At 38.1% G+C, this 20,702-nt stretch overlaps 1 protein-coding gene across 4 annotated transcripts in view; it reads left to right on the top strand.

Annotated features, from left to right (window-relative positions):
* The first annotated feature begins 497 nt into the window (after window positions 1-497).
* The window catches only part of Syt4 (Synaptotagmin 4), a 323,668-nt gene continuing 303,463 nt past the window's right edge, over window positions 498-20,702 (top strand). Inside the window, exon 1 of one of the 4 annotated variants that reach the window (XM_067131802.1) lies at window positions 498-786. In XM_067131802.1, coding sequence (XP_066987903.1) covers window positions 750-786 — 37 coding nt within the window. In that variant the 5' untranslated portion in view covers window positions 498-749. The remainder of the gene's footprint in view (window positions 787-20,702) is intronic. The other 3 variants (XM_067131800.1, XM_067131799.1, XM_067131801.1) reach the window with 3 other exon arrangements.

Below are 20,702 nucleotides of genomic sequence, written 5' to 3'. Positions count from 1 at the left end.
AGTTAGGGTGCGATTTCGATCAATACTTTCTTCTTCTCCCGACTATGATGAGGAACTCCGTCCGTTGTCGTACCATATCGGGACACATTCCCCTCCCATACGACGAGGACGACGACGAAGACGACGGGTCGGTTTGTGTAGGTGGAATGGGTGAATGGGCTGCTGCTGTACGACTTTTGGGGTGGGTGGTGGGGAGATTGGGTCACCCGTGTCACGCCCACTCCTCCTCACATAGAGGGTGGCACATGCGACCTTGTGCGCAGGTCCTTTTTTTGACGCAGGTTGCCCTTTTGCATATTTTTCTAATCGCTTAAGGAACTTTTCTCTAAGCATCTCCCATGTCGGGAAGAATGTTCGCCATGTAGTTTAGGTAGATGTGAAATAAAGAGACGTAACGGAAACGTTTTGGGCAAAAGAAATAGATTTAATAAAAAGTCCCTCAGGCGATCCAGCGGCGGCATCCGGCAACTCGGCCGTCGGTTGGTTGTGGTCGGCCATATTGTATTTGTAAGAGTCGGGAGGTGAAAGGTGAAAGTCGAGGTACACGCGCGCGTGCAGTGTGGTGTTTTCTTTTTCCAGTTTGGAACCGTCGCGAACCCTCCCGAAAGGTGTGACTAACTGACTCAGATCGAGGGACTGGGTATTTCTCTAGCGAGTGGCTGACGAAGGAGAGAGAGAGGCCACAACCAGCGGTATCCCCCCAATTCCTGTCTATTTTTCCCTCCTTCTGGCCATGGTGGACTCGCAAGATGACGGACCCGAGATTCGCGCCGTGGATACAGGTCAGTTTTGTTTTTTCTAGGTCAAAGGAGGTCGCAGAGCTGTCGTCGTGGCCAATGATAAATGAGATGAGGCTTCCGGGCACGTGTCTTTATTTATATGGAATTAAATGTGGTATTCTTCGTTTTGCTGAGAAGGGCGTATCATTATGCATCGTGTTTACTCAAATATTTTTGCAATATTGGTGTTTTGAGGCGATTGTATTAATGGTTGCCTTAATTTTGGATTGATATATTCATTTAATCATCACCTGAAATCATTAACTATTGCTTATTAATGTTTCGTTAAATAGAAAAACCTGGGATAGCCCTTTTATCTCCTAGAAGTATAGTGGTTGGTGTTAGGCCTAGTCAAACTATTGATGTAATTTATTGCAGTCGTTTATGAGTTTATTTTATTACAATCATTATTTGCTGCAATTCTGAAACTTGAGAATGATTAACCTCTTTCATTAACGTAGGCTCCATGATTTATTTTGGGTGAGCGCCGTGTTGTAAGTTGTAGTCATATGCACATACCTTTTTTATATTGAATAAAATTCAAATGTAGGGTATACAGGAGTATATGCTAAATACATAGGCCCAAACATCATCTGAACACATAGAGATGTCAAAGATAGCGCAATTAACGAAGACACATTTGTTCCGAATACACACACATGTCAAAGATAGCGCAATTAATAAAGGCCTATTAGTTCCAAACGCACTGCTCAGATGTTCGTGATATAGGCCTAATGAACGTGTCGGAAATATCTTTCTCCATGTCATCTGTATAGGCCTATTTGGAACTTTCGTGATTTCCCTTGTGGTATAATTTCGCACTGCGCCCTGTCATTTCATTCGTAGCCTGATATTCATTTTGAAACTTTATTCTCAAATCGCCAAAACTTTTAGAAATAATTCCACTTGCAAATCGTGATTCATGTCCATATGGCAAGACAGGTGAGAATCTTAAGTATGCGGTTATGATTTCCAAACCGTATTCGGCCTGCATCAGTATTTGGATTGCCATTTTTAGTCTTTCACTACATTCCACCAGATAACCCGTTTTGGATGTCGCTGTTCCTAAATATTTCAAAGATTCAACCGCAACCCTCTCCTCTATGAAGTGTTCTTTCTTCTAATTGTGTCTACTCTGGCCTCATTATATCTTTTCCTTATCCTCTTTCGACCTCATTAGTCCCACTGTATAGCAGGGTCGGCCGCTGGAGTCAACTTTCTCCATCTATTGCTATTCCTTGCATCATCTTCCCCAAGGACCCACATCACCCAAATCCATTCTAACCACATCCATCCATCTGATCCGCTGTTTTCCTTGTGTATATCTCAATTCCATCTCCTAAGATGTATGATGAATTCCGTTAAGCAAGCTGCCTAAATCTTTCCCCAATGACTTTTCCATGAAATTCCTCTTGGAAAGTAAATGGTAAAGACTACATACCATTTCCTTGTAGCACCTCATTTTTTATCGCAAATTCACCTGACATGACGGGATGCTTTGCATTTGAAGAGTCATATAAACGTGATATCATATTGACGTATGACTTTTTATTATATTAGTTTGTAGACGCTGTCAAATGCATTCACATATCTACAAATCCCAGTGTTAGGTGATTTCAAAATTTCATACGTTGCTGCAAAATATGTCTGAACACATTGTTTTCTGCCTTTTGTAAAAGAGTAATGGTTATATTTTTTCCATAATTGGAGGGCATGTAATATTTTAAGTTTTATGAATCAGTGCATGGCATATAATTCGAAGCCATGTACATACATACATACCATTAGAGCATAGTACTGTTGTAATACTTACAGCGAACAGAGAGAGAGAGAGAGAGAGAGAGAGAGAGAGAGAGCGAGAGAGAGAGAGAGAGAGAGAGAGGAGAGAGAGAGAGAGAGAGGGAGAGAGAGAGAGAGGGAGAGAGAGAGAGAGAGAGAAATTTTTTTTTTTTTAGGATGAACTTTTATACTCCCGGTTCAGTGAGCCATGGGAAAATATACTGTAATTTAATTTATCACAGAGCTGATGAATATAAAGTGCAGTGTTTTATACACCAGCAGTAGTGGCTATAGCAATCAGTCAGCAACCAGCAGTTCATATAAATGCGACACAAAGCATCAAAGTTAAAAAAGACTATGGATAGATCCTTCTGTCTAGCAATATGAACTTTTACAACTCATGAGCAACCAACACTTCGCTCTAGCAAAGCGAAGAGTTATAACGCACTAAACAACCGACAATTCACGCAAATACCCCACAGCCTTATAACCAGCGTGTAACCAACAGTTTCCTGCACTACAACACGCAGTTACAACCACTTGACAACAGAAATTCTCGTTCGCACAACCCTGCGCTTGGAGTTTAATGAGAACGTTATTAGACCGTCTGTAACTGGGACGAAGTTCATCGATTTGCTAGTCCTTCCTTACCATATGGAGGTGCTTTGTGCTTGGCCGTGTGTGTTGCAGTGATTTATACGCTCTGTCTGCAGTCTGTCATCAGGTGTGCAGTCTTTTCATTACGCTGGAACTAGGTATGCAGTCTTATTCATGTGCTAGACCTAGGTATGCAATCTTTTTCATTCGCTAGACCTAGGTACGCAGTCTTATCCATACGCTAGACTCAGATGTGCAGTCTTATCCATACGCTATAGACTCGGATATGCAGTCGTATTCAGACGCTAGATCTAGGTAAGCAGTCTTATACATACGCTAGACCTAGATTTGCAGTCTTATCCATACGCTAGTCCTAGATTTGCAGTCTTATCCATACACTACACCTAGGTATGTAGTCTTATCCATACGCTAGACTTAAGTATGCAGTCTTATCCATACACTAGACCTAGGTAAGCAGTCTTATACAAACGCCAGACCTAGGTAATCAGTCTTTTCCATACGCTAGACCTAGGTATGTAGTCTTACCCATATGCTAGACCTGTTGTCTTTCAGAATTGTTTGTACGGAAGTTAGATTGATTAAAAGGATTATTTTTTCTCTTATTTTTCATGAAGGAGGTTTGTGGCTAAGTGGTGTTCTAGTGATTTCTTAAGTGTTTAAACTTAAATATGCATTAAACTATTTTGACGCTAAGATTTGTATGCATTTATTCAGAATAGTTCGTGCAAGAGAGAGAGAGAGAGAGAGAGAGAGAGAGAGAGAGAGAGAGAGAGAGAGAGATGGTACGAATTGTTGTCAATAAAGCATCGTATTTGGAAATAATTTTTTTCTCTCCATCAAGAAAAATTACGTATGAAAATAGTCCCAAATCGATCACGGGCCAGACCAAATGACTTAGACACGCTTTCGCACGTATGCTCATTGAGTGTTTGTTGTTCAGAGCGGTGAATTAGGTACGTGGTAGTTAGTCGAGTGTAGTAGGCGGAAGAAAGGAATTAGGCTTCTAGCAACCTCTCCCCAATAGAATTGCCAGTATGTGTGTGTATATATATGTGTGTATGTATGTATGTATGTATGTATGTATGTATATATATGTATGTATGTTTGCATGTATGTATGTGTGTATGCGGGTGTGTGTGTTTTAGCGGGGGAAAGAGAATCTGTAATACTAAGCACGGACGAACTCCGCCAAGCAAATTGAAAATTACTGAGATTACAAGTTTCTGAACAATACGTAGGCTATATTAATTCAAGACAAAGGAAAGTCCATTACTGCAGACCAGAAAATACGAACCTCCAATATATTCAAACAGGAACGAGCCACTTAATATGTATTCAACATCGGACAGTTGATGGGTTTAAACACGGTCTATGCACATTGCGGCTGGATAGGATAATGAAGTCTTTGTGGCAATACAGATTTCTTCTGATTTGATATGATTCTGTAAAAGGTTTATAAGACCTTTTGCATTATGCAGTCATCGGTATGCTGGTATTGCTTTGTCCTGCAATAATGTATGAGGCAATTTTCTTTTCGACGAGAATTTTTAGTTTATGGAGCAGTGTGGCCTACTTTTGCTTGGCTGTTAAGGTTGACTCTCACTCACAGTCACGCTCCCTCTCACTCACACTCTCTCTTTGTCACCCTCACTCACTCTCTGGGCGGGTAATACAACTTTTAATTGCCAATTTTCTTTACGGAGTAAAATTAGGTCGTGTTTGTAACCTACTTTCCGTTGCTTTCCGTTGATTGGCTTTAAGGCTCTCTCTCTCTCTCTCTCTCTCTCTCTCTCTCTCTCACGTCCCAGTGGCACACTGGTACCATACTCAACTCACAGTCGAGGGACCCGCGTTCGATACAAGAACCTGGCCGGGAGAGGAACGGCATAGGCCCATTTTGTTTTTAAACCCAGTGTGCTTTTTTTGAATTAAGCATTGAACACAGTCCACCTCTCTCTCTCTCTCTCTCTCTCTCTCTCTCTCTCTCTCTCTCTCTCTCTCTGGTAGCCGAATTTTTGTCCTTGAATCACCTCCTTGATATTGGTAGCAAGGTGACGGCTGCATCGGTCTTTGGATCAATAGGCCTGTGTGTTTTGTGATCGCGCTAAGCATAAGAAAATCGGTATATATATATATATATGTAATATACATAAGTCTATACAAACACACACACACACACACACACACACACACACACACACACACACACACATATATATATATATATATATATATATATATATATATGTATATAATATGTACATACATACATGATTGTTACTAGACATTAGTACTATTGTAAAACTTGACGGCGAACAGTAAGATAGAGAAAAATGTCTTTTTTTTACTTGTATATGTTTAGGAAAATAATCTTGAAACCGATTAGCCAGTTTTACCGAAGCTTTGTGAAACCATTCATTAGTTTGGCAGATTATTATGGATGTAAATAGAATCTTCTCTTGGGAGTTTTTTTTTCTTCTTCTTTCATTGTGCCTTTTTTTTCTTGTTCAAAACAGACAGGACTGATAACATAGTCCAATTGCTATTATTGAGGCACATATCATAATTGACGGAAGAAAACTGGAAAGACAAAAAGCTAAGGGTAATTATTTTAATTCATCATCACCGTTGTGACATACCTGTACCTGCTAACAAGGAGGTAGTGTAAGAGAGGTTGGAGATGGACAATGCGTTGGAAGATGTCTTCATTCCTTTGCATATTTATATAGGGACCATTGATAAGAAAAACTGGCTCCAGGCTGGCCAGTAGCAAGTGTATTGTAGTAGGCAGACACTTGCATAATATATACAGTATAGGTATATATATATATATATATATATATATATATATATATATATATATATACACATACATATACATATATATATACACACGCACCTGTATTTCATTATGCTCTTGTCTCTTATTATATTTTGGAACGTTTGAACATTTCTATTCTCTCTCATTACATTAGTGGGATTTGTATTATTCATGCGGCACCCTTCCTTCTTATGTATCCGTTCTCTCTCTCTCTCTCTCTCTCTCTCTCTCTCTCTCTCTCTCTCTCTCTCTCTCTGTGGAGATCCCCTTTGTAATGTTTACCGTTGAAATACTTTTTTTTTCTTTTCACTCCCGGCTGTCCAATAAGTTTTCGGTAACTGAGAGAAAATGTGATTCTCTTTCAATCGAGAGAGAATATTGCTTCCGCCCTCGATAGAATAGCTCATGCCACATATTTACGTTCTGAAGAACTGACGACTTGTTGCTTGCTTGCTTGGTTGCTTGCGGTACGGGAGTGTATGTGGGTGTGGGTGTGTGTGTGTGTGTGTGCCGTTAGACCAAACCAGGCGTTAACATAAGGTCAGTTTTAGACGTATCGGAAGGTCTGTTTTAGGCGCATCGGAACGTCCATTGTAGACGCATCGGAACGTCTGTTGTAGACGCATCGGAAGGTCTATTGTATAGACGTATCAGAAGATCTATTTTATGTGCATCGGAAGGTCTGTTTTAGACGCATTGGAAGGTGTATTGTAGACGAATCGGAAGGTCTATCGTAGACGCATCGGAAGGTCTATTTTAGACGTATCGGAAGGTCTGTTTTAGATGCATCAGAAGGTCTATTTTAGACGCATCGGAAGGTCTATCTTAGACGCACCGGAAGGTCTATTTTAGACGTATCGGAAGGTCTATTTTAGATGCATCTGAAGGTCTATTTTAGACGCATCGGAAGGTCTGTTTTAGACGCATCGGAAGTTCTGTTTTAGACGTACCGGAATATCTATTTTAGACTTACCGGAAGGTCTATTTTAGACGCATCGGAAGGACTATTTTAGACGCATCGATTGGTCTATTTTAATGCATCGAAAGGGCTAGTTTAGACGCATGGGAAGGTCTGTTTTAGACGCATGGGAAGGTCTATTTTAGACGCATTCGGTCATTTTTTAGACGCATCGAAAGGTCTGTTTTGGACGTATCGGAAGGTCTATTTTAGATTCATCGAAAGGTTTATTTTAGACACACCGAAAAGGTCTCTTTTAAACTTATCGAAAAGTCTATTTTAGACTCATTGAAACGTCTATTTTAGACGCATCGATACGTTGCAAGTCTACGACACGGCTTCTTGTTTTTAGAAATAACCACACTACATTGTTGTTTATAACCATGAGATTGTGTAACTGGCAATTTATGCAATGTTTTCTTAAATTTCGGTTTTTATTAGTTTTCTGTAAAAGAAAACTATTGTGTCGGTTTTGTCAGTCCGTCCACACTTTGTTCTGTCCGCACTTTTTCTGTCCGCCCTCAGATCTTAAAAACTTCTGAGGCTAGAGAGCTGCAAATTGGTATGTTGATCATCCACCCTCCAATCATCAAACATACCAAATTGCAGCCCTCTAGCCTCAGAAGTTTTTATCTTATTCAAGGTTAAATTTAGTCATAATTGTGCTTCTGGCAGCGACGTAGGATAGGCCACCACCGGACCGTGGTTAAAGTTTCATCGAGCCTGGCTCATACAGCATTATACCGAGACCACCGAAAGATAGATCTATTTACGGTGGCCTTGATTATATACGCTGTAGCGGCTGTACAGAAGACTCAATTGTGCCGAAGAAACTTAGGCTCATTTTTTACTTGTTTAAATGCTAGTGTTCGACGTTCGTGATTTTGACGTGTTCGAATTCAACGCAGGTTGTTAAGCTTCATGATAAGCGGTGAGTCTGATTGCAGTTTAGATTGGTTAGTAGTAGACTAAGCAGCGATCAGGTGACTAACTACTTTTATTATTATTATTATTATTATTATTATTATTATTATTATTATTATTATTATTATTATTATTATTATTGAGTCTTCTCAGTTTTTTTAGAATTTTATAATTTCTGAGAAGACCCAAGAATTATAAGAAATTGCATTAGTATTTAACATTATTATTATTATTATTATTATTATTATTATTATTATTATTATTATTATTATTATTATTATAATTTATAATCAGAAGACCTAAGAGTTATAATGAACTTATAATTCTTATAATTCCCGTTTAACAGGACTTGTTTAAGAGAGGGTGTCCTTCCTTCCTCTATTATTATTATTATTATTATTATTATTATTATTATTATTATTATTATTATATCATATTGTTGGATTTTTAATTATTTTATTTTGTATTTTTTTATTTTGTATCTGGACTCACAAAAACGGTAATAAAATCCTAGTTACATCACTTCTGTCAGAATACAAGCATCATCTTAATTCTAATTCTTCATCTTAATTCTAATTTTTTATCTTAATTCCGATTCTTGATCTTAATTCTGATTCTCGATCTTAATTCCAATTCTGATCCTAATTCAGTTCTTGATCTCAATTCCAATTCTTGATCATAATTCCAATTCTCGATCTTAACTTTATTTTTTATCATAATTCTAATTCTCGATCTTAATTCCAATTCTTGATCTTAATTCTAATTCTCGATCTTAATTCCAATTCTTGATCTTAATTCAATTCTTGATCTTAATTCTAATTCTCGATCTTAATTCTAATTTTTTATCTTAATTCCAATTCTCGATCTTGATTCCAATTCTTGATCTTAATTATAATTCTCGATCTTAATTCTAATTCTTGATCTTAATTCTAATTCTCCAGCTTAATTCCAATTCTTGATCTTAATTCTAATTATCGATCTTAATTCCAATTCTTGATCTTAATTCCAGTACTCGATCTTAATTCCAGTTCTTGATCATAATTCCCATTCTTGATCTTAATTCTAATTGTTGATCTTAATTCAAATTCTCGATCTTAATTCCAATTCTTGATCTTAATTCGTAATTTAATCAATCTTAATTCTAATTTTTTGATCTTAATTCCACCCGTTCTTAATCTTAGTTCCAATTCTTGATCTTAATTCTAATTGTTGAGAAATAGAGTCTGAGATTCTCATGTACTTGCGTATTCTTGTATCTGTAACAAAGAATAACAAACACTGTTCTTAATTCCAGTTGAAAAAACAGTTTCAGTAATAAACAAAAATAATCCTAAGAGGATCTTAAAAAACTGACCTAATAAATCTTAATTCAATTTTTGAGAAATAGAGTACTTGCTATTCTTGTATCTGTAACAAAGTAAAAAACACTCTTTCTCTTCTCTTGAAAACAGTTTCTATAAACAAAAATAACGGGAGAGGATTAAAAAACTGAGTAATAGTTCAAAGGGTACTTAAAGTGAACCTCTCTCTCTCTCTCTCTCTCTCTCTCTCTCTCTCTCTCTCTCTCTCTCTCTCTTTCTGACCCAAAAACACACACAAAACATACAGAGTATTGTAATTTAATCTTTATTCATACTCTCTCTCTCTCTCTCTCCCAAAAACACACACAAAACATAACAGAGAATTGTAATTTAATCTCCTTTATTCATACTCTCTCTTCTCTCTCTCTCTTGAAAATCCAGTATGTGTTTGTTGACCTAAGCAGTGAGTGGACACAGCAGAGAGAGAGATAGAGAGAAACATACGTGTTAAACATATTAGTACCCATCAAATATTATATCATTATTCCACTTTAAAACAGTAGGGACTCGACAAGGTATCCCTCACCTCGCCAAGATGAAATGATTCATCAGACTCTCTCTCTCTCTCTCTCTCTCTCTCTCTCTCTCTCTCTCTCTCTGTTGTGTCCATTCCGAAGTCATTCGTTTCAACCGGAATGAGTCGGTTTTATCCCCCTGGCGAAGCGTCCCTCTCCTTTGTTAATGAAAGGCCTCCGATTCGCTTTTGTTTTGACGAGAATCAAATTGATGTTACTTTTTTTTATTATTTACGGAAGAGGTTTCGAGAGATGGAGGCTTAATTCAACCAGTTTTCAGTGTCTGTTATCCTTCAGTAACACAGAGTAGAGCTCGGGATTGTCTTTATTCGGGCTGATAAATCGAGCTGAAGTAGTCTGCGACTGGTCAGAAATTTAAGGAGTTGATAGCACGGTTTCATGTTCTCTATTTCGCCATTTCAAGAGTCAGGACCAGACTTTTCATATTCCGGACTCAGTTTTATTTTTTATACCCTCATATTTATTTATTCATTCCCGTTTGCTATATGTTCTCTCTCTCTCTCTCTCTCTCTCTCTCTCTCTCTCTCTCTCTCTCTCTCTCTGCTGGTTGATTTCCTTTGGGTTTGTTGTCGGTTGATTCTGTCCTTAAGGGTTTTCACCTGAAGATGCAAAGAAAGAAAAAAGAAATAAATAGAGAAAGAAGGAAAGGAAAGAAAGGAAGAAGGGTGGGGCCTAATCCTGTAGGAAGAGAAGGATCTGCATCCTGAATGTTGTCAGAGTCGGGAAAACGGAAGCAGGAAAGAAATTCCAAAGCCAGGTGCTAGAAGGAAAGAAAGTCATTAGGATTCCCTGTTTCTAGAAATGAAATGTGGGAAGATGTGGCCTCTTGGGTGCTACGAGAAAGCTAGAGAGGGATTGATCATCGAAATCTGCAAATTAAGACTTATTTGTGTAAATACTTTTATAGTATGTAGAATTTGTGCTATTGATCATTTGTTCTTTCTTTTGGGAAAATTGAATAAGCTAAAATTCTTTAATGTATGCAGTTTTAGTTTTCTATAAAAGAAAACTATTGTGCCGGCTTTGTCTCTCTGTCCGCACTTTTCTGTCCGACCTCAGATCTTAAAAACTGCTGAGGCTAGAGGGCTGCAAATCGGTATGTTAATTATCCACCCTCCAATCATCAAACATACCAAATTGCAGCCCTCTAGCCTCAGTAGTTTTTATTTTATTAAAGATTAAAGTTAGCCATGATCGTGCGTTTGGCAACGATATATAGGACAGTCCACCACCGGGCCGTGGTTGAAGTTTCATGGGCTTTGGCTCACATAGCATTATACCGAGACCACGAAAAGATAGATCTATTTTCGGTGGCCTTGATTATACTCTGTTCAGAAAACTCGATTGCGTCGAAGAAACTTCGGCGCATTTTTTACTTATTTTTTCTCAGGCACAAATAAAGCCCCAATCAAAAGGATGTAAACGAGCAAATAGGACGATGATTTATATTGAAATTAAATACATCTTTAAAATGATGTCCAGCAGGTCACACGGGACGATGCAGGAAGGTCAATGTCGTCGTAATTGGAGGGAAAAAAAAAAAAAAAAACTTGGACGAGGGGACATCTGTGAGAATGAATGCAAGGCCAGGGTCCCATGTTTGAGGATGATTTGAAAGGACTCAACTGCGGCGGAGGGGAGAAGGTGGCAAGGAGAGGGTGGGAGGAAGGGAGGGAGAGGTGTGGGTTTTTGAGGGAGGGAAGCGAGGGGTGTGGGGTTTTGAGGAGGTGGGAGAGGGAGAGGTGGGGTCTTGAGAGAGGGGAGGGAGAGGTGTGGGGTCTTGAGGTAGGGGGAGGTTTAGGGTTTTGAGGGAGGGGAGGGAGAGGTGTTGGGTTTTGAGGGAGGGAGAGGGAGGTGTGTGGGGTATTCAGGGAGGGAGAGAGAGAGGTGTGGAGTTTCAGGGAGAGAGGTGGAGTTTCAGGGAGAGAGAGAGGTATGGAGTTTCAGGGAGATAGAGAGGTGTGGAGTTTCAGGGGGAGAGAGAGAGGTGTGGGGTTTTCAGGGGAGAGAGAGGTGTGGGGTTTTCAAGGGAGAGGGAGAGGTGGGCTTTTCAGGAGTGAGAGGGTGGAGTTTCAGGGGAGAGAGAGAGTGTGGAGCCTTTTCAGGGAGAGAGAGAGGTGTCGGGTTTTCAGGGAGAGGGAGAGGTGTGGGGTTTTCAGGGGGAGAGAGAGGTGTGGGGTTTTCAGGGGGAGAGAAAGAGAGGTATGGGATTTTCAGGGAGAGGGAGAGGTGTGGGGTTTTCAGGGAGGGAGAGGGAGAGGTGTTTGGTTTTGAGGGAGCTTGGAGGGAGGGGGGAGGGGGTGGGGCATTGAGGCCTGCAATCTCTCTCTCTCAGTCTCTCTCTCTCTCAGTTGACCTCTCCATTTTTTCCTTTTTCGTAACGGGAAGGACTGCGTAGCAGGAGCTCCTCCGTCACCAGGCGCGTGCGCGGTGTTTCTGGTATAGCCTGCGTTACGTAAGGGAACGTGCTCAAGAACGTCGGCAATGTTCCGATCTCCTTTGTAACGAAAGCGTAGCGTGCTTGGAGAGATGCGAAGGTTTTGAAAGAGATTTGAGGCGAAGGACGCCTCGAGTGGCTCATTCTGCGGTTGTGTTTGCTTGTATCTCTCTCTCTCTCTCTCTCTCTCAGTTAACAATGTCTCTGTTATTACTAAGATAACCTCTTGCTCTTTTAATTAATGGTGTCTAATATTATTGTGACTCTCTCTCTCTCTCTCTCCAATTAATAGTGTTTAATTACTGAGATATACTCCTCTCTCTCTCTCTCTCTCTCTCTCTCTCTCTCTCTCTCTCTCTCTCTCTCTCTCTCGTTTAATCGTACCACTAATATTATCAAGGTCCCCTGTCTGTCCCTCGCTCTCGCTTAATAGTTAACACTGTCTAATAGTACCTCTGAGATGTCCCCTTCCCTCTTTGTTATTTGTGTGTCCTTATTTTATGTAGTTAGTTTTTATTGCTTGATGAAAAAGAAACCGAAATCATTCTTTTCAGTTTTTTTGCGAAGACACATAATGTAGTTTCTCTATTCCCGTAGAGTTTTCTTGTTTTGTAAATTATTCGTCTAAAGTGCTCTGTTTTCATCGATACACACACTAATATATATGCATATATACATACACACATATGTACTAATATATATGCATATATACACGTACACACATATATATATATATATATATATATATATATATATATATATATATAGGTATAGGTATGTATTTGTAAAAATACACTTTTTATTTTTATTTTTGGGTCTGTTATTTGGTTGCGCATATCCACATAACGCATGCATACAGAAGACCTCAGAGATTGCGAGGTAAGCGTCCCAATCCATGGATTAGGAATATGTGTATATAGAAAAACTCCCAGTCTGTGACCGTGCATGATGAACATATTCAAACGCAAGCCTCTGGTTTTGCAGATATGGCTGGTTCGTATTCGTCCAGTAATCCCCTCCTAGGAGTGGGAGGGGGGAAGGGTTTGGAGTAGGAGTACGAGGGATTTGAACGTATTCACCTTTTGTTGTCTTCTCTCCGTGCGATTGTTGGAAGGGAATTTAAGCCCTTCGCGTTCCGACTGATATTGCCAAAGGTATTACACCTAACATTTCCAATTGCGTCACTTGTGCCGTTTCCAAGGGGTATCTGTGCCGTTGTTCCTAGTGGCGTTTCGAGGCGTTTTCCAGGGCAGTTCCACCTGTCATTTCCTAGGGTGGACGAGAAGGCATTCCGATAATTTCAGTCATTCTTTGGATTTTGTGTGATGCTGGAGTATGGTTCGAATGCCCAAATACTTTTCCAACTTCCCTTCTGTTTATGTATGAATGTATTCAGCTGAGTCCACGGGAAAGACAAAAGGAGGCAGTGCCAAGCGCTTTCGTGTTATTTCAACACATTTCCAGGGTACAATAGTAAAAACACAGAGTAACTCATATAGTAGATATAAAAGCTGAAAAAAGACTACAAATATAGTTAAAATCATGGAAATGTCTTAAAACCAGTACATAGGTAGAGATACAGCCGAATGTTTATGAAGTATGCATGCCGTTCCTTTCCTCGAAACCAAGCATTTGTTATGGCCAGGATTTGCATGGGTGACCGACTAGGAACCCCAGATGACTGCTACACATAAGCCCCTTGACCATACTCTTTGAAAAATTTTATTGAATGCTGGTGGACTTTTTGTGTCGTCAGTCGCATTAAAACATCACCACTGTAATTTTCTGTATTATTTTATCTATCCTCAAGGCTAAGGTTATAAAGGAAGAAAATTGTTGCCGTTGTTCGTTCATTATATTCTGCTCACAGCTGTTACAGCCATTAACTCGTGGTCTTTCAGGGCAGTATTAAATCTACGATGAAATTCCACAATGGAACTATAACCCAGTAGGAAGGCCGGTCCGATCACACGTGTTAGTATATATAATTTCATGCCTTAAATCTTTTTTAATTTAATTTTCAGACTCTGTCGAAAAGCGCTACTTGACAGAATTATTCCAGAGGTCGTGTAGGCCGGTTATGTATAAAGTGCTTGACTTTTTTTCGTTTTACTCCTGTCTACGTCCGAAGCAGATGTGGAATTTTATTTGTACTGGCAAGGAGATTTCGTAGAGGATATTGGAGTGGGCTAGGTTTTTAGGTCATAGGTTTATATATATATATATATATATATATATATATATATATATATATATTTTATAAATTTCTGACTCACCAGGATCAGAACCCAGGTCTTTCAATTGAAAGGCAAAGGGCGCTGTCCACTAGGCCATACAAGTCATGATGGCTTGTATGGCCTAGTGAGCAACAGCCCTTTCAATGAACCTAAGTTCGATGTGAATAATGAGTCAGAATTTATTTCTGTTCCACACGTGATTGTGTGTTGGTTATTTGCTATATATATATATATATATATATATATATATATATATATATATATATATATATATATATATATATATATATATATATATTATATATTATATAATAATAATATATATATATATATATATATATATATATATATATATATATATATATAATAAATGTATTGATGTATGTATGTGATGTAGCCGACGGCATGGCTTTGTTCGATCAGTCTAGTCCGAATTCAGAGGGGAAAAAACTGTATGACGAAGAAAAAGAAGCCGGGGACAGAAAAAATCAGCGCCAGGGAAAGAATAGTTGTACCTTTTTACTCCCTCAGTCACGAATGACGTGGGTTGGAAATATCTATGAAGTCAGTATTGAAATTTAAAGGTTTTTCACTCGCAATTCTTAAGCCTCCGCTTAAGTTTATCCCTGTTGGACAGTTGTTATCACCTTGGTTTTGAGTATGTGTGTATATATATATATATATATATATATATATATATATATATATATATATATATATTTTTTATATTTTATATATTTTTGTATATATATTTTTTTTTTTTTTTTTTTTTTGTAGTAATAGGAGTCGTTTTTCGCAAATGGAGACCCTTTTCATGGATTTAGTTTTCTGTAAAAGAAAACTATTGTGCCGGCTTTCTCTGTCCGTCCGCACTTTATTCTGTCCGAAATTCTTCTGTCTGCCCTCAGAGCTTAAAAACTACTGAGGCGAGAGGGCTGCATATCGGGATGTTGATCATCCACCCTCCTATCATCAAACATATCAAGTTGCAGCCCTCTATCCTCAGTAGTTTTTATTTTATTTTAAAAGTTAAGCTTCTGGTAACGAAATAGGATAGTAACCACCTGGCCGTGGTTAAAGTTTCCATAATCGTACCGAGACCACCTGGTAACGATTATAGGATATTGGCAAAACATTTTTCGTTTTATTGCTTTAATTTTTCCGAAACAAACATCCATCAATCCCACATCCATTCCGTGTGAATAGAACTTTTAAATAGAACCTTCGATGTTTGTCGAAGACTTTTGTAATAGTATTGCTGGAACACCAGTGGAGTGGCAAAACTTTCGTATATCACCAAGGTCAAAAATGAGCCTAAACTCACAGCTTCTCACATAGTTTCACTTCGGTAAAGGGGCGTTTGACATATGGCGCCACATAAAATTTGATCTAATTAATTTTCCCATCTATAAGGTAGTCTGGAAGGCACTATGACAACACCACAATGGCATATCCTGGAACAAATTAATTAGAGATATCTTTCAAGTACAGTTATCTCTTTTCGAAAGTTTGAATGCCTATACCAGTAAGCAGCTTTGTGAACAAGGACAGAAACTCCAAGGATAAGGATACCCATAGATCTGCCGAATGCGGTCACTCCATGAAAACTACGTTTCTCTAGCAGGAGACAAATAGATATTTTCAGCCCGTGCAATCATCTTTCTGAAGTCTTTGAGTGGTTCCTTAAATCGGAGGAGGGAATTAGGACCGGGGCATGACGAGTTTTGTCTCTCCAGGCACTCTCAGTCAAGGTCAAAGTCACGTGTTTCATTTAGAGGTTGAGATCAGCATTAAGTGTAGCACATTTGGGGTGTCTGCATGTGATGACGCAAGACAGAGTGACGCAATAGGGAGAATGAGTTCCGTAAAGTCAACGGAGTCAGTGAATGTTCAAGTTGCGTTGAGTTAGCGTGACTACTCGTCACGTTATAGTTGGTAATTCAACTGCCCTTGTCCTGGGGGTTTAGGAGGGGCCATTGTGTACACTCACACTACGGACATACTTATTAATTAACCACAGCCCCCTTGAGGGCCGTCATTTTCCTGAGACATTTGGAATATCATGTTCATTTTCCACAACCCTTCAGAAAGCCATGTTCATTTTCCACTGCCCCCCTGAAGGTCATACTTATTTTTCACAGCCTTTCTTAGAATCATGCTAATTTTCCACAGCCCTCCAGGGGTCATGCTTATTTTCCACAGCTCATTTTCCGCAGCCCTTCACAGGTCATGCTTGTTTTCCACAGCCTTTAACAGGTCATACTCATTTTCCACAGCCCTTAACAGGGTTATGCTCATTTTCCAAAGCCTTTCTTAGACTGGTGCTAATTTTCCACAGACCTCCACTGGTCATACTCATTTTCCACAGCCCTCCTGAGGATCGCATTCATTTTCCACAGACCTCCACTGGCCATACTAATTTTCTACAGCTTTCCGTAGTGTCAGGTTCATAGACCAGACCTTCTTAGGGTCATATTTGGTGTTCATGGTCCCTCTTAGGGTCATACCTGTTTTCCACAGCCTTCTCAGGTCATTCTTAATTTACAGTGCTCTAATTTTGGTCATATTTAGTGACCGCATTGCTTTTTATAGTCAATAATTTTTTTCCACACAATTTCATGAGGATAAACTCACTGTCCATATTCCCTTTTATGGTCATAATGATAATGATTTTCATCAGAGGGTCACAATATAAATAAATATATATTTACAGTATATATATAGCATGTATTGTATATATGTATATATATACAGTAGATATATGTATATGTGTATGTGTGCACGTGTTTATGTAATTGCAAACTTTCATGGGTATTCATGTCTGAAAATGTAATTCGCTGAGTAAACAGAAAAATAGATCACGAGGCTGAAAAGAAAAACTTTTATTTATAGATTCCACAGCAAAAATATGCAATGCAAGGCAAATAACCGTGTATACATATTGTGCATGTCTGCAAGCACAACTTGCAGACGTCATGGCTTGGCTTTTTATTTTTTGTGATATTTTTTTTCCTCTAACGCGGCAGAGTCAAAAGCACCTTGTACGGATTCGATAACCCAGATGGATTGATTAATCGTGAGGTCATAAGGCAGCTTTTAAGGTTTCGAAAAATGCTCGTGAAGGATTTGCTTCACCATTGCATGTATTGCTCATTCGTTTGCATGCATATATTCGTATTTATACATACACGAGTGTGTGTATATATACAATGTAAATTATATATATATATATATATATATATATATATATATATATATATATATATATTTATATTTATATATATATACATATATATATTTATATCTTTATATATATAATGTATATATAAATATATACATTATTTATGTATATATACACATATATATTATTAGACAGTCAGTCATAGACAGAATGATGTACGTGCCTCATCATTATAATGATCCTCAGAGGAAGAGGAGAGGCTGGGGGGCCGGGGAAAGGATCCAGAGGCAAAGAGCGCCTAAGAGTCTTCCTCTTTATACATAACGACTTGGCCATGACCCTTAGATCAATAGGATGTTCTCATTGTTTTTGTATTGTTTGGGATTTTTCCCTTTTTATGCTTTTTGTAGCGGTGACGTCAGCCTCTCTCTCTCTCTCTCTCTCTCTCTCTCTCTCTCTCTCTCTCTCTCTCTCTCTCTCTCTATATACATATATATATATATATATATATATATATATATATATATATATATATATATATATATATATATATATATATATGTATATATATATATATAGCATATATATGTGATATATATATATGTTTATTTATTTATATATGCAATGAAATATAAAATGTAGTATGTAACCAAATGATTTTTGTGTATCACCAATAGACTTTTGCCTGACAGAAAAGTCTGAATTATTTCCTCCTCCTCCTCCTCCTCCTCCTCCTCCTCCTCCTCCTCCTCCTCCTCCTCCTCCTCCTCCTCCTCCTCCTCAAGCCAGTGAAATGCAAACATGTGACTGAAACTCAATTATTATCGGATGAGATTGAAACTGCTTATTAAAGGGAAGATTACGTGATTACGCTGATGCTGTAAGAAGTTCAGTATTTGTCCTTCAGTTCCATTAAATTTTCCTTTCTCTCTGTCTCTCACTATATATACATACATGTATATACTGTATATATGTATATAATTATATATACATATATACCTATACACACATATATACAGTATATGTATTTATGAACGAGTCTGAACGTTTCGTTCTCGTGGTCTGGCAACCTACATGTTACCAGTGCGTCCTGTTTCTCTACTGTAGGTCCCGGGGCGTGAGACTGAAACCTTCAAACTAACTGTATCTGTTTCATCATTAATTTTATTCGAATCGCGTCTTATTAAAAATTGCTGGGTAATATCCCGTAATTCCTTAAAATTCAAAGGATTATTCCACTGTAGAGACATGTGCCTGCACGTTGTCCTTTGTGCCTGGTACAAACTAGTAAATGGAAGAGCACCAGCAGTGCTGTAGCAAAAAAAAAAAAACAATTGAGAGAAGACCAGATGTCTTATTAGTATTAGCTTTATCCCTGGTCGGGGTCGCTGTTTTTGTTGAGACTTTTCCAGGTGTTTCTAATACTAATTGAGCAGGTTTCCCACAGCAATCAGTTTTGTCTGAGAAAGACTGTGGAAAAATAAGCTTAGAACCTTGAAAAACAACTAAATATTACTGATGAGATTCTGAGCGCATCTTACTCCCAAACCCTTCCAGACAGAGAGTAAAGAGAGAAATAAGTCTCATCAGGTCACTGACCTTTCCTTTCAGCTGATCAGATATTGTGGCTTTATGTTAACACAGGATGGATCACTCCCACATGGAATTATGAAAACTCACCCTTTGTAAACCTTACGTGTTTTCGGTTAATTTTAATCCAGAGATCCACGACACGCTTCTTATTGCCTTTGATAGCTTATTATACTTAATCTTAACAAAATTTTGTGGTACGTACTGGTTGGAGTTGATAAGGAGAGAAGTGGCTTTGGAGTTCAAATTAGTTCTGGCCTCGCAAGAGCCAAAAGGAAGGAAAGCTTATTGTGTAGTGGGAAAAAATCAACCATAAGTTACCCAATCTTGGATATTTATCTGAAGTTTGGGTATAAATCGACGTAGTTCATTGGTAGAACATCAGCAATAGCAAGATCATATATATATATATATATATATATATATATATATATATATATATATATATATATATATATATATATTATATATATATATATATATATATATATATATATATATATATATATATATATATATATATATATATATATATACATATATATATTTATATTTATATATATATATGCATGTATGATTAAAACGCCTACGAAATATTTTGTATATAAAAAGTCGATTCTGTATATACTGTAAATTATTAAAACGCCTACGAAATATTCTGTATATATTAAAAAAAAGTCTAGCCATCTCGTCGATTCTATGTTAATGAAATTCACGGAGATAAGAGACCATTACTTTGTAGAGATAAGTTCCGACTTTATTGTATCAATATTATCAGAGATAAGATTATCTATTACGTAAAGAATCGCACACAAACTGACACACACACACTTCTGATATAAGTAATTCTGGCTTAAGCCTTTATATATTATTGATGGCAGGCGTCTTCCTTCATAAAGGGGAACTGGCCTGGAGAGAGAGAGAGAGAGAGAGAGAGAGAGAGAAGAGACGACGAACTTTTCCTTCCGGAATTTAATTAGGTCGAACGTGTAACGGCATCCCACCTCCGTAATTGTATCTACTGTGAATGATATCCCCCGTATTACTGTTTTTAAGGGCCGTTGCTCTCGTGTGTCTTTCCCTTGTTTATCAAGGACAGTTTGTTTATGCTTTTTTTAATTGGTTTCCTTGTTCATATCGGTTGCCTTTATTTGTGTTATTTTGCACAAAACTATTGTTAATAAGTTTGTGCACATTTACATTTGTTTGGAATTTCCTTATGTTGAAACTGTTTCCTCCTCCTCCTCCTCCTCCCCTCCTCCTCCTCCTCCTCCTCCTCCTCCTTCTTCTTCTTCTTCTTCTTCTTCTTCTTCTTTCCACTCCACATGCGGCTGATTTTAAATGGTTAACCCAAAGTGATATTAAGGCTCTCAGTTCCCAGGGAGTCGTATGGGATGAGGCTGCTGTCCCCGTGCCCTTCTCCCTGGGGTTATCACCCAGCTCAGTCGACTAGCCACCAAGTACATATTTCATCTGTTAAA

Source organism: Macrobrachium rosenbergii, chromosome 30, assembly GCF_040412425.1.
Source record: "Macrobrachium rosenbergii isolate ZJJX-2024 chromosome 30, ASM4041242v1, whole genome shotgun sequence".
Taxonomy (NCBI): domain Eukaryota; kingdom Metazoa; phylum Arthropoda; class Malacostraca; order Decapoda; family Palaemonidae; genus Macrobrachium; species Macrobrachium rosenbergii.
Note: the sequence above shows the minus strand (reverse complement) of the source record. Positions and strands in the feature narration are given on the sequence as shown.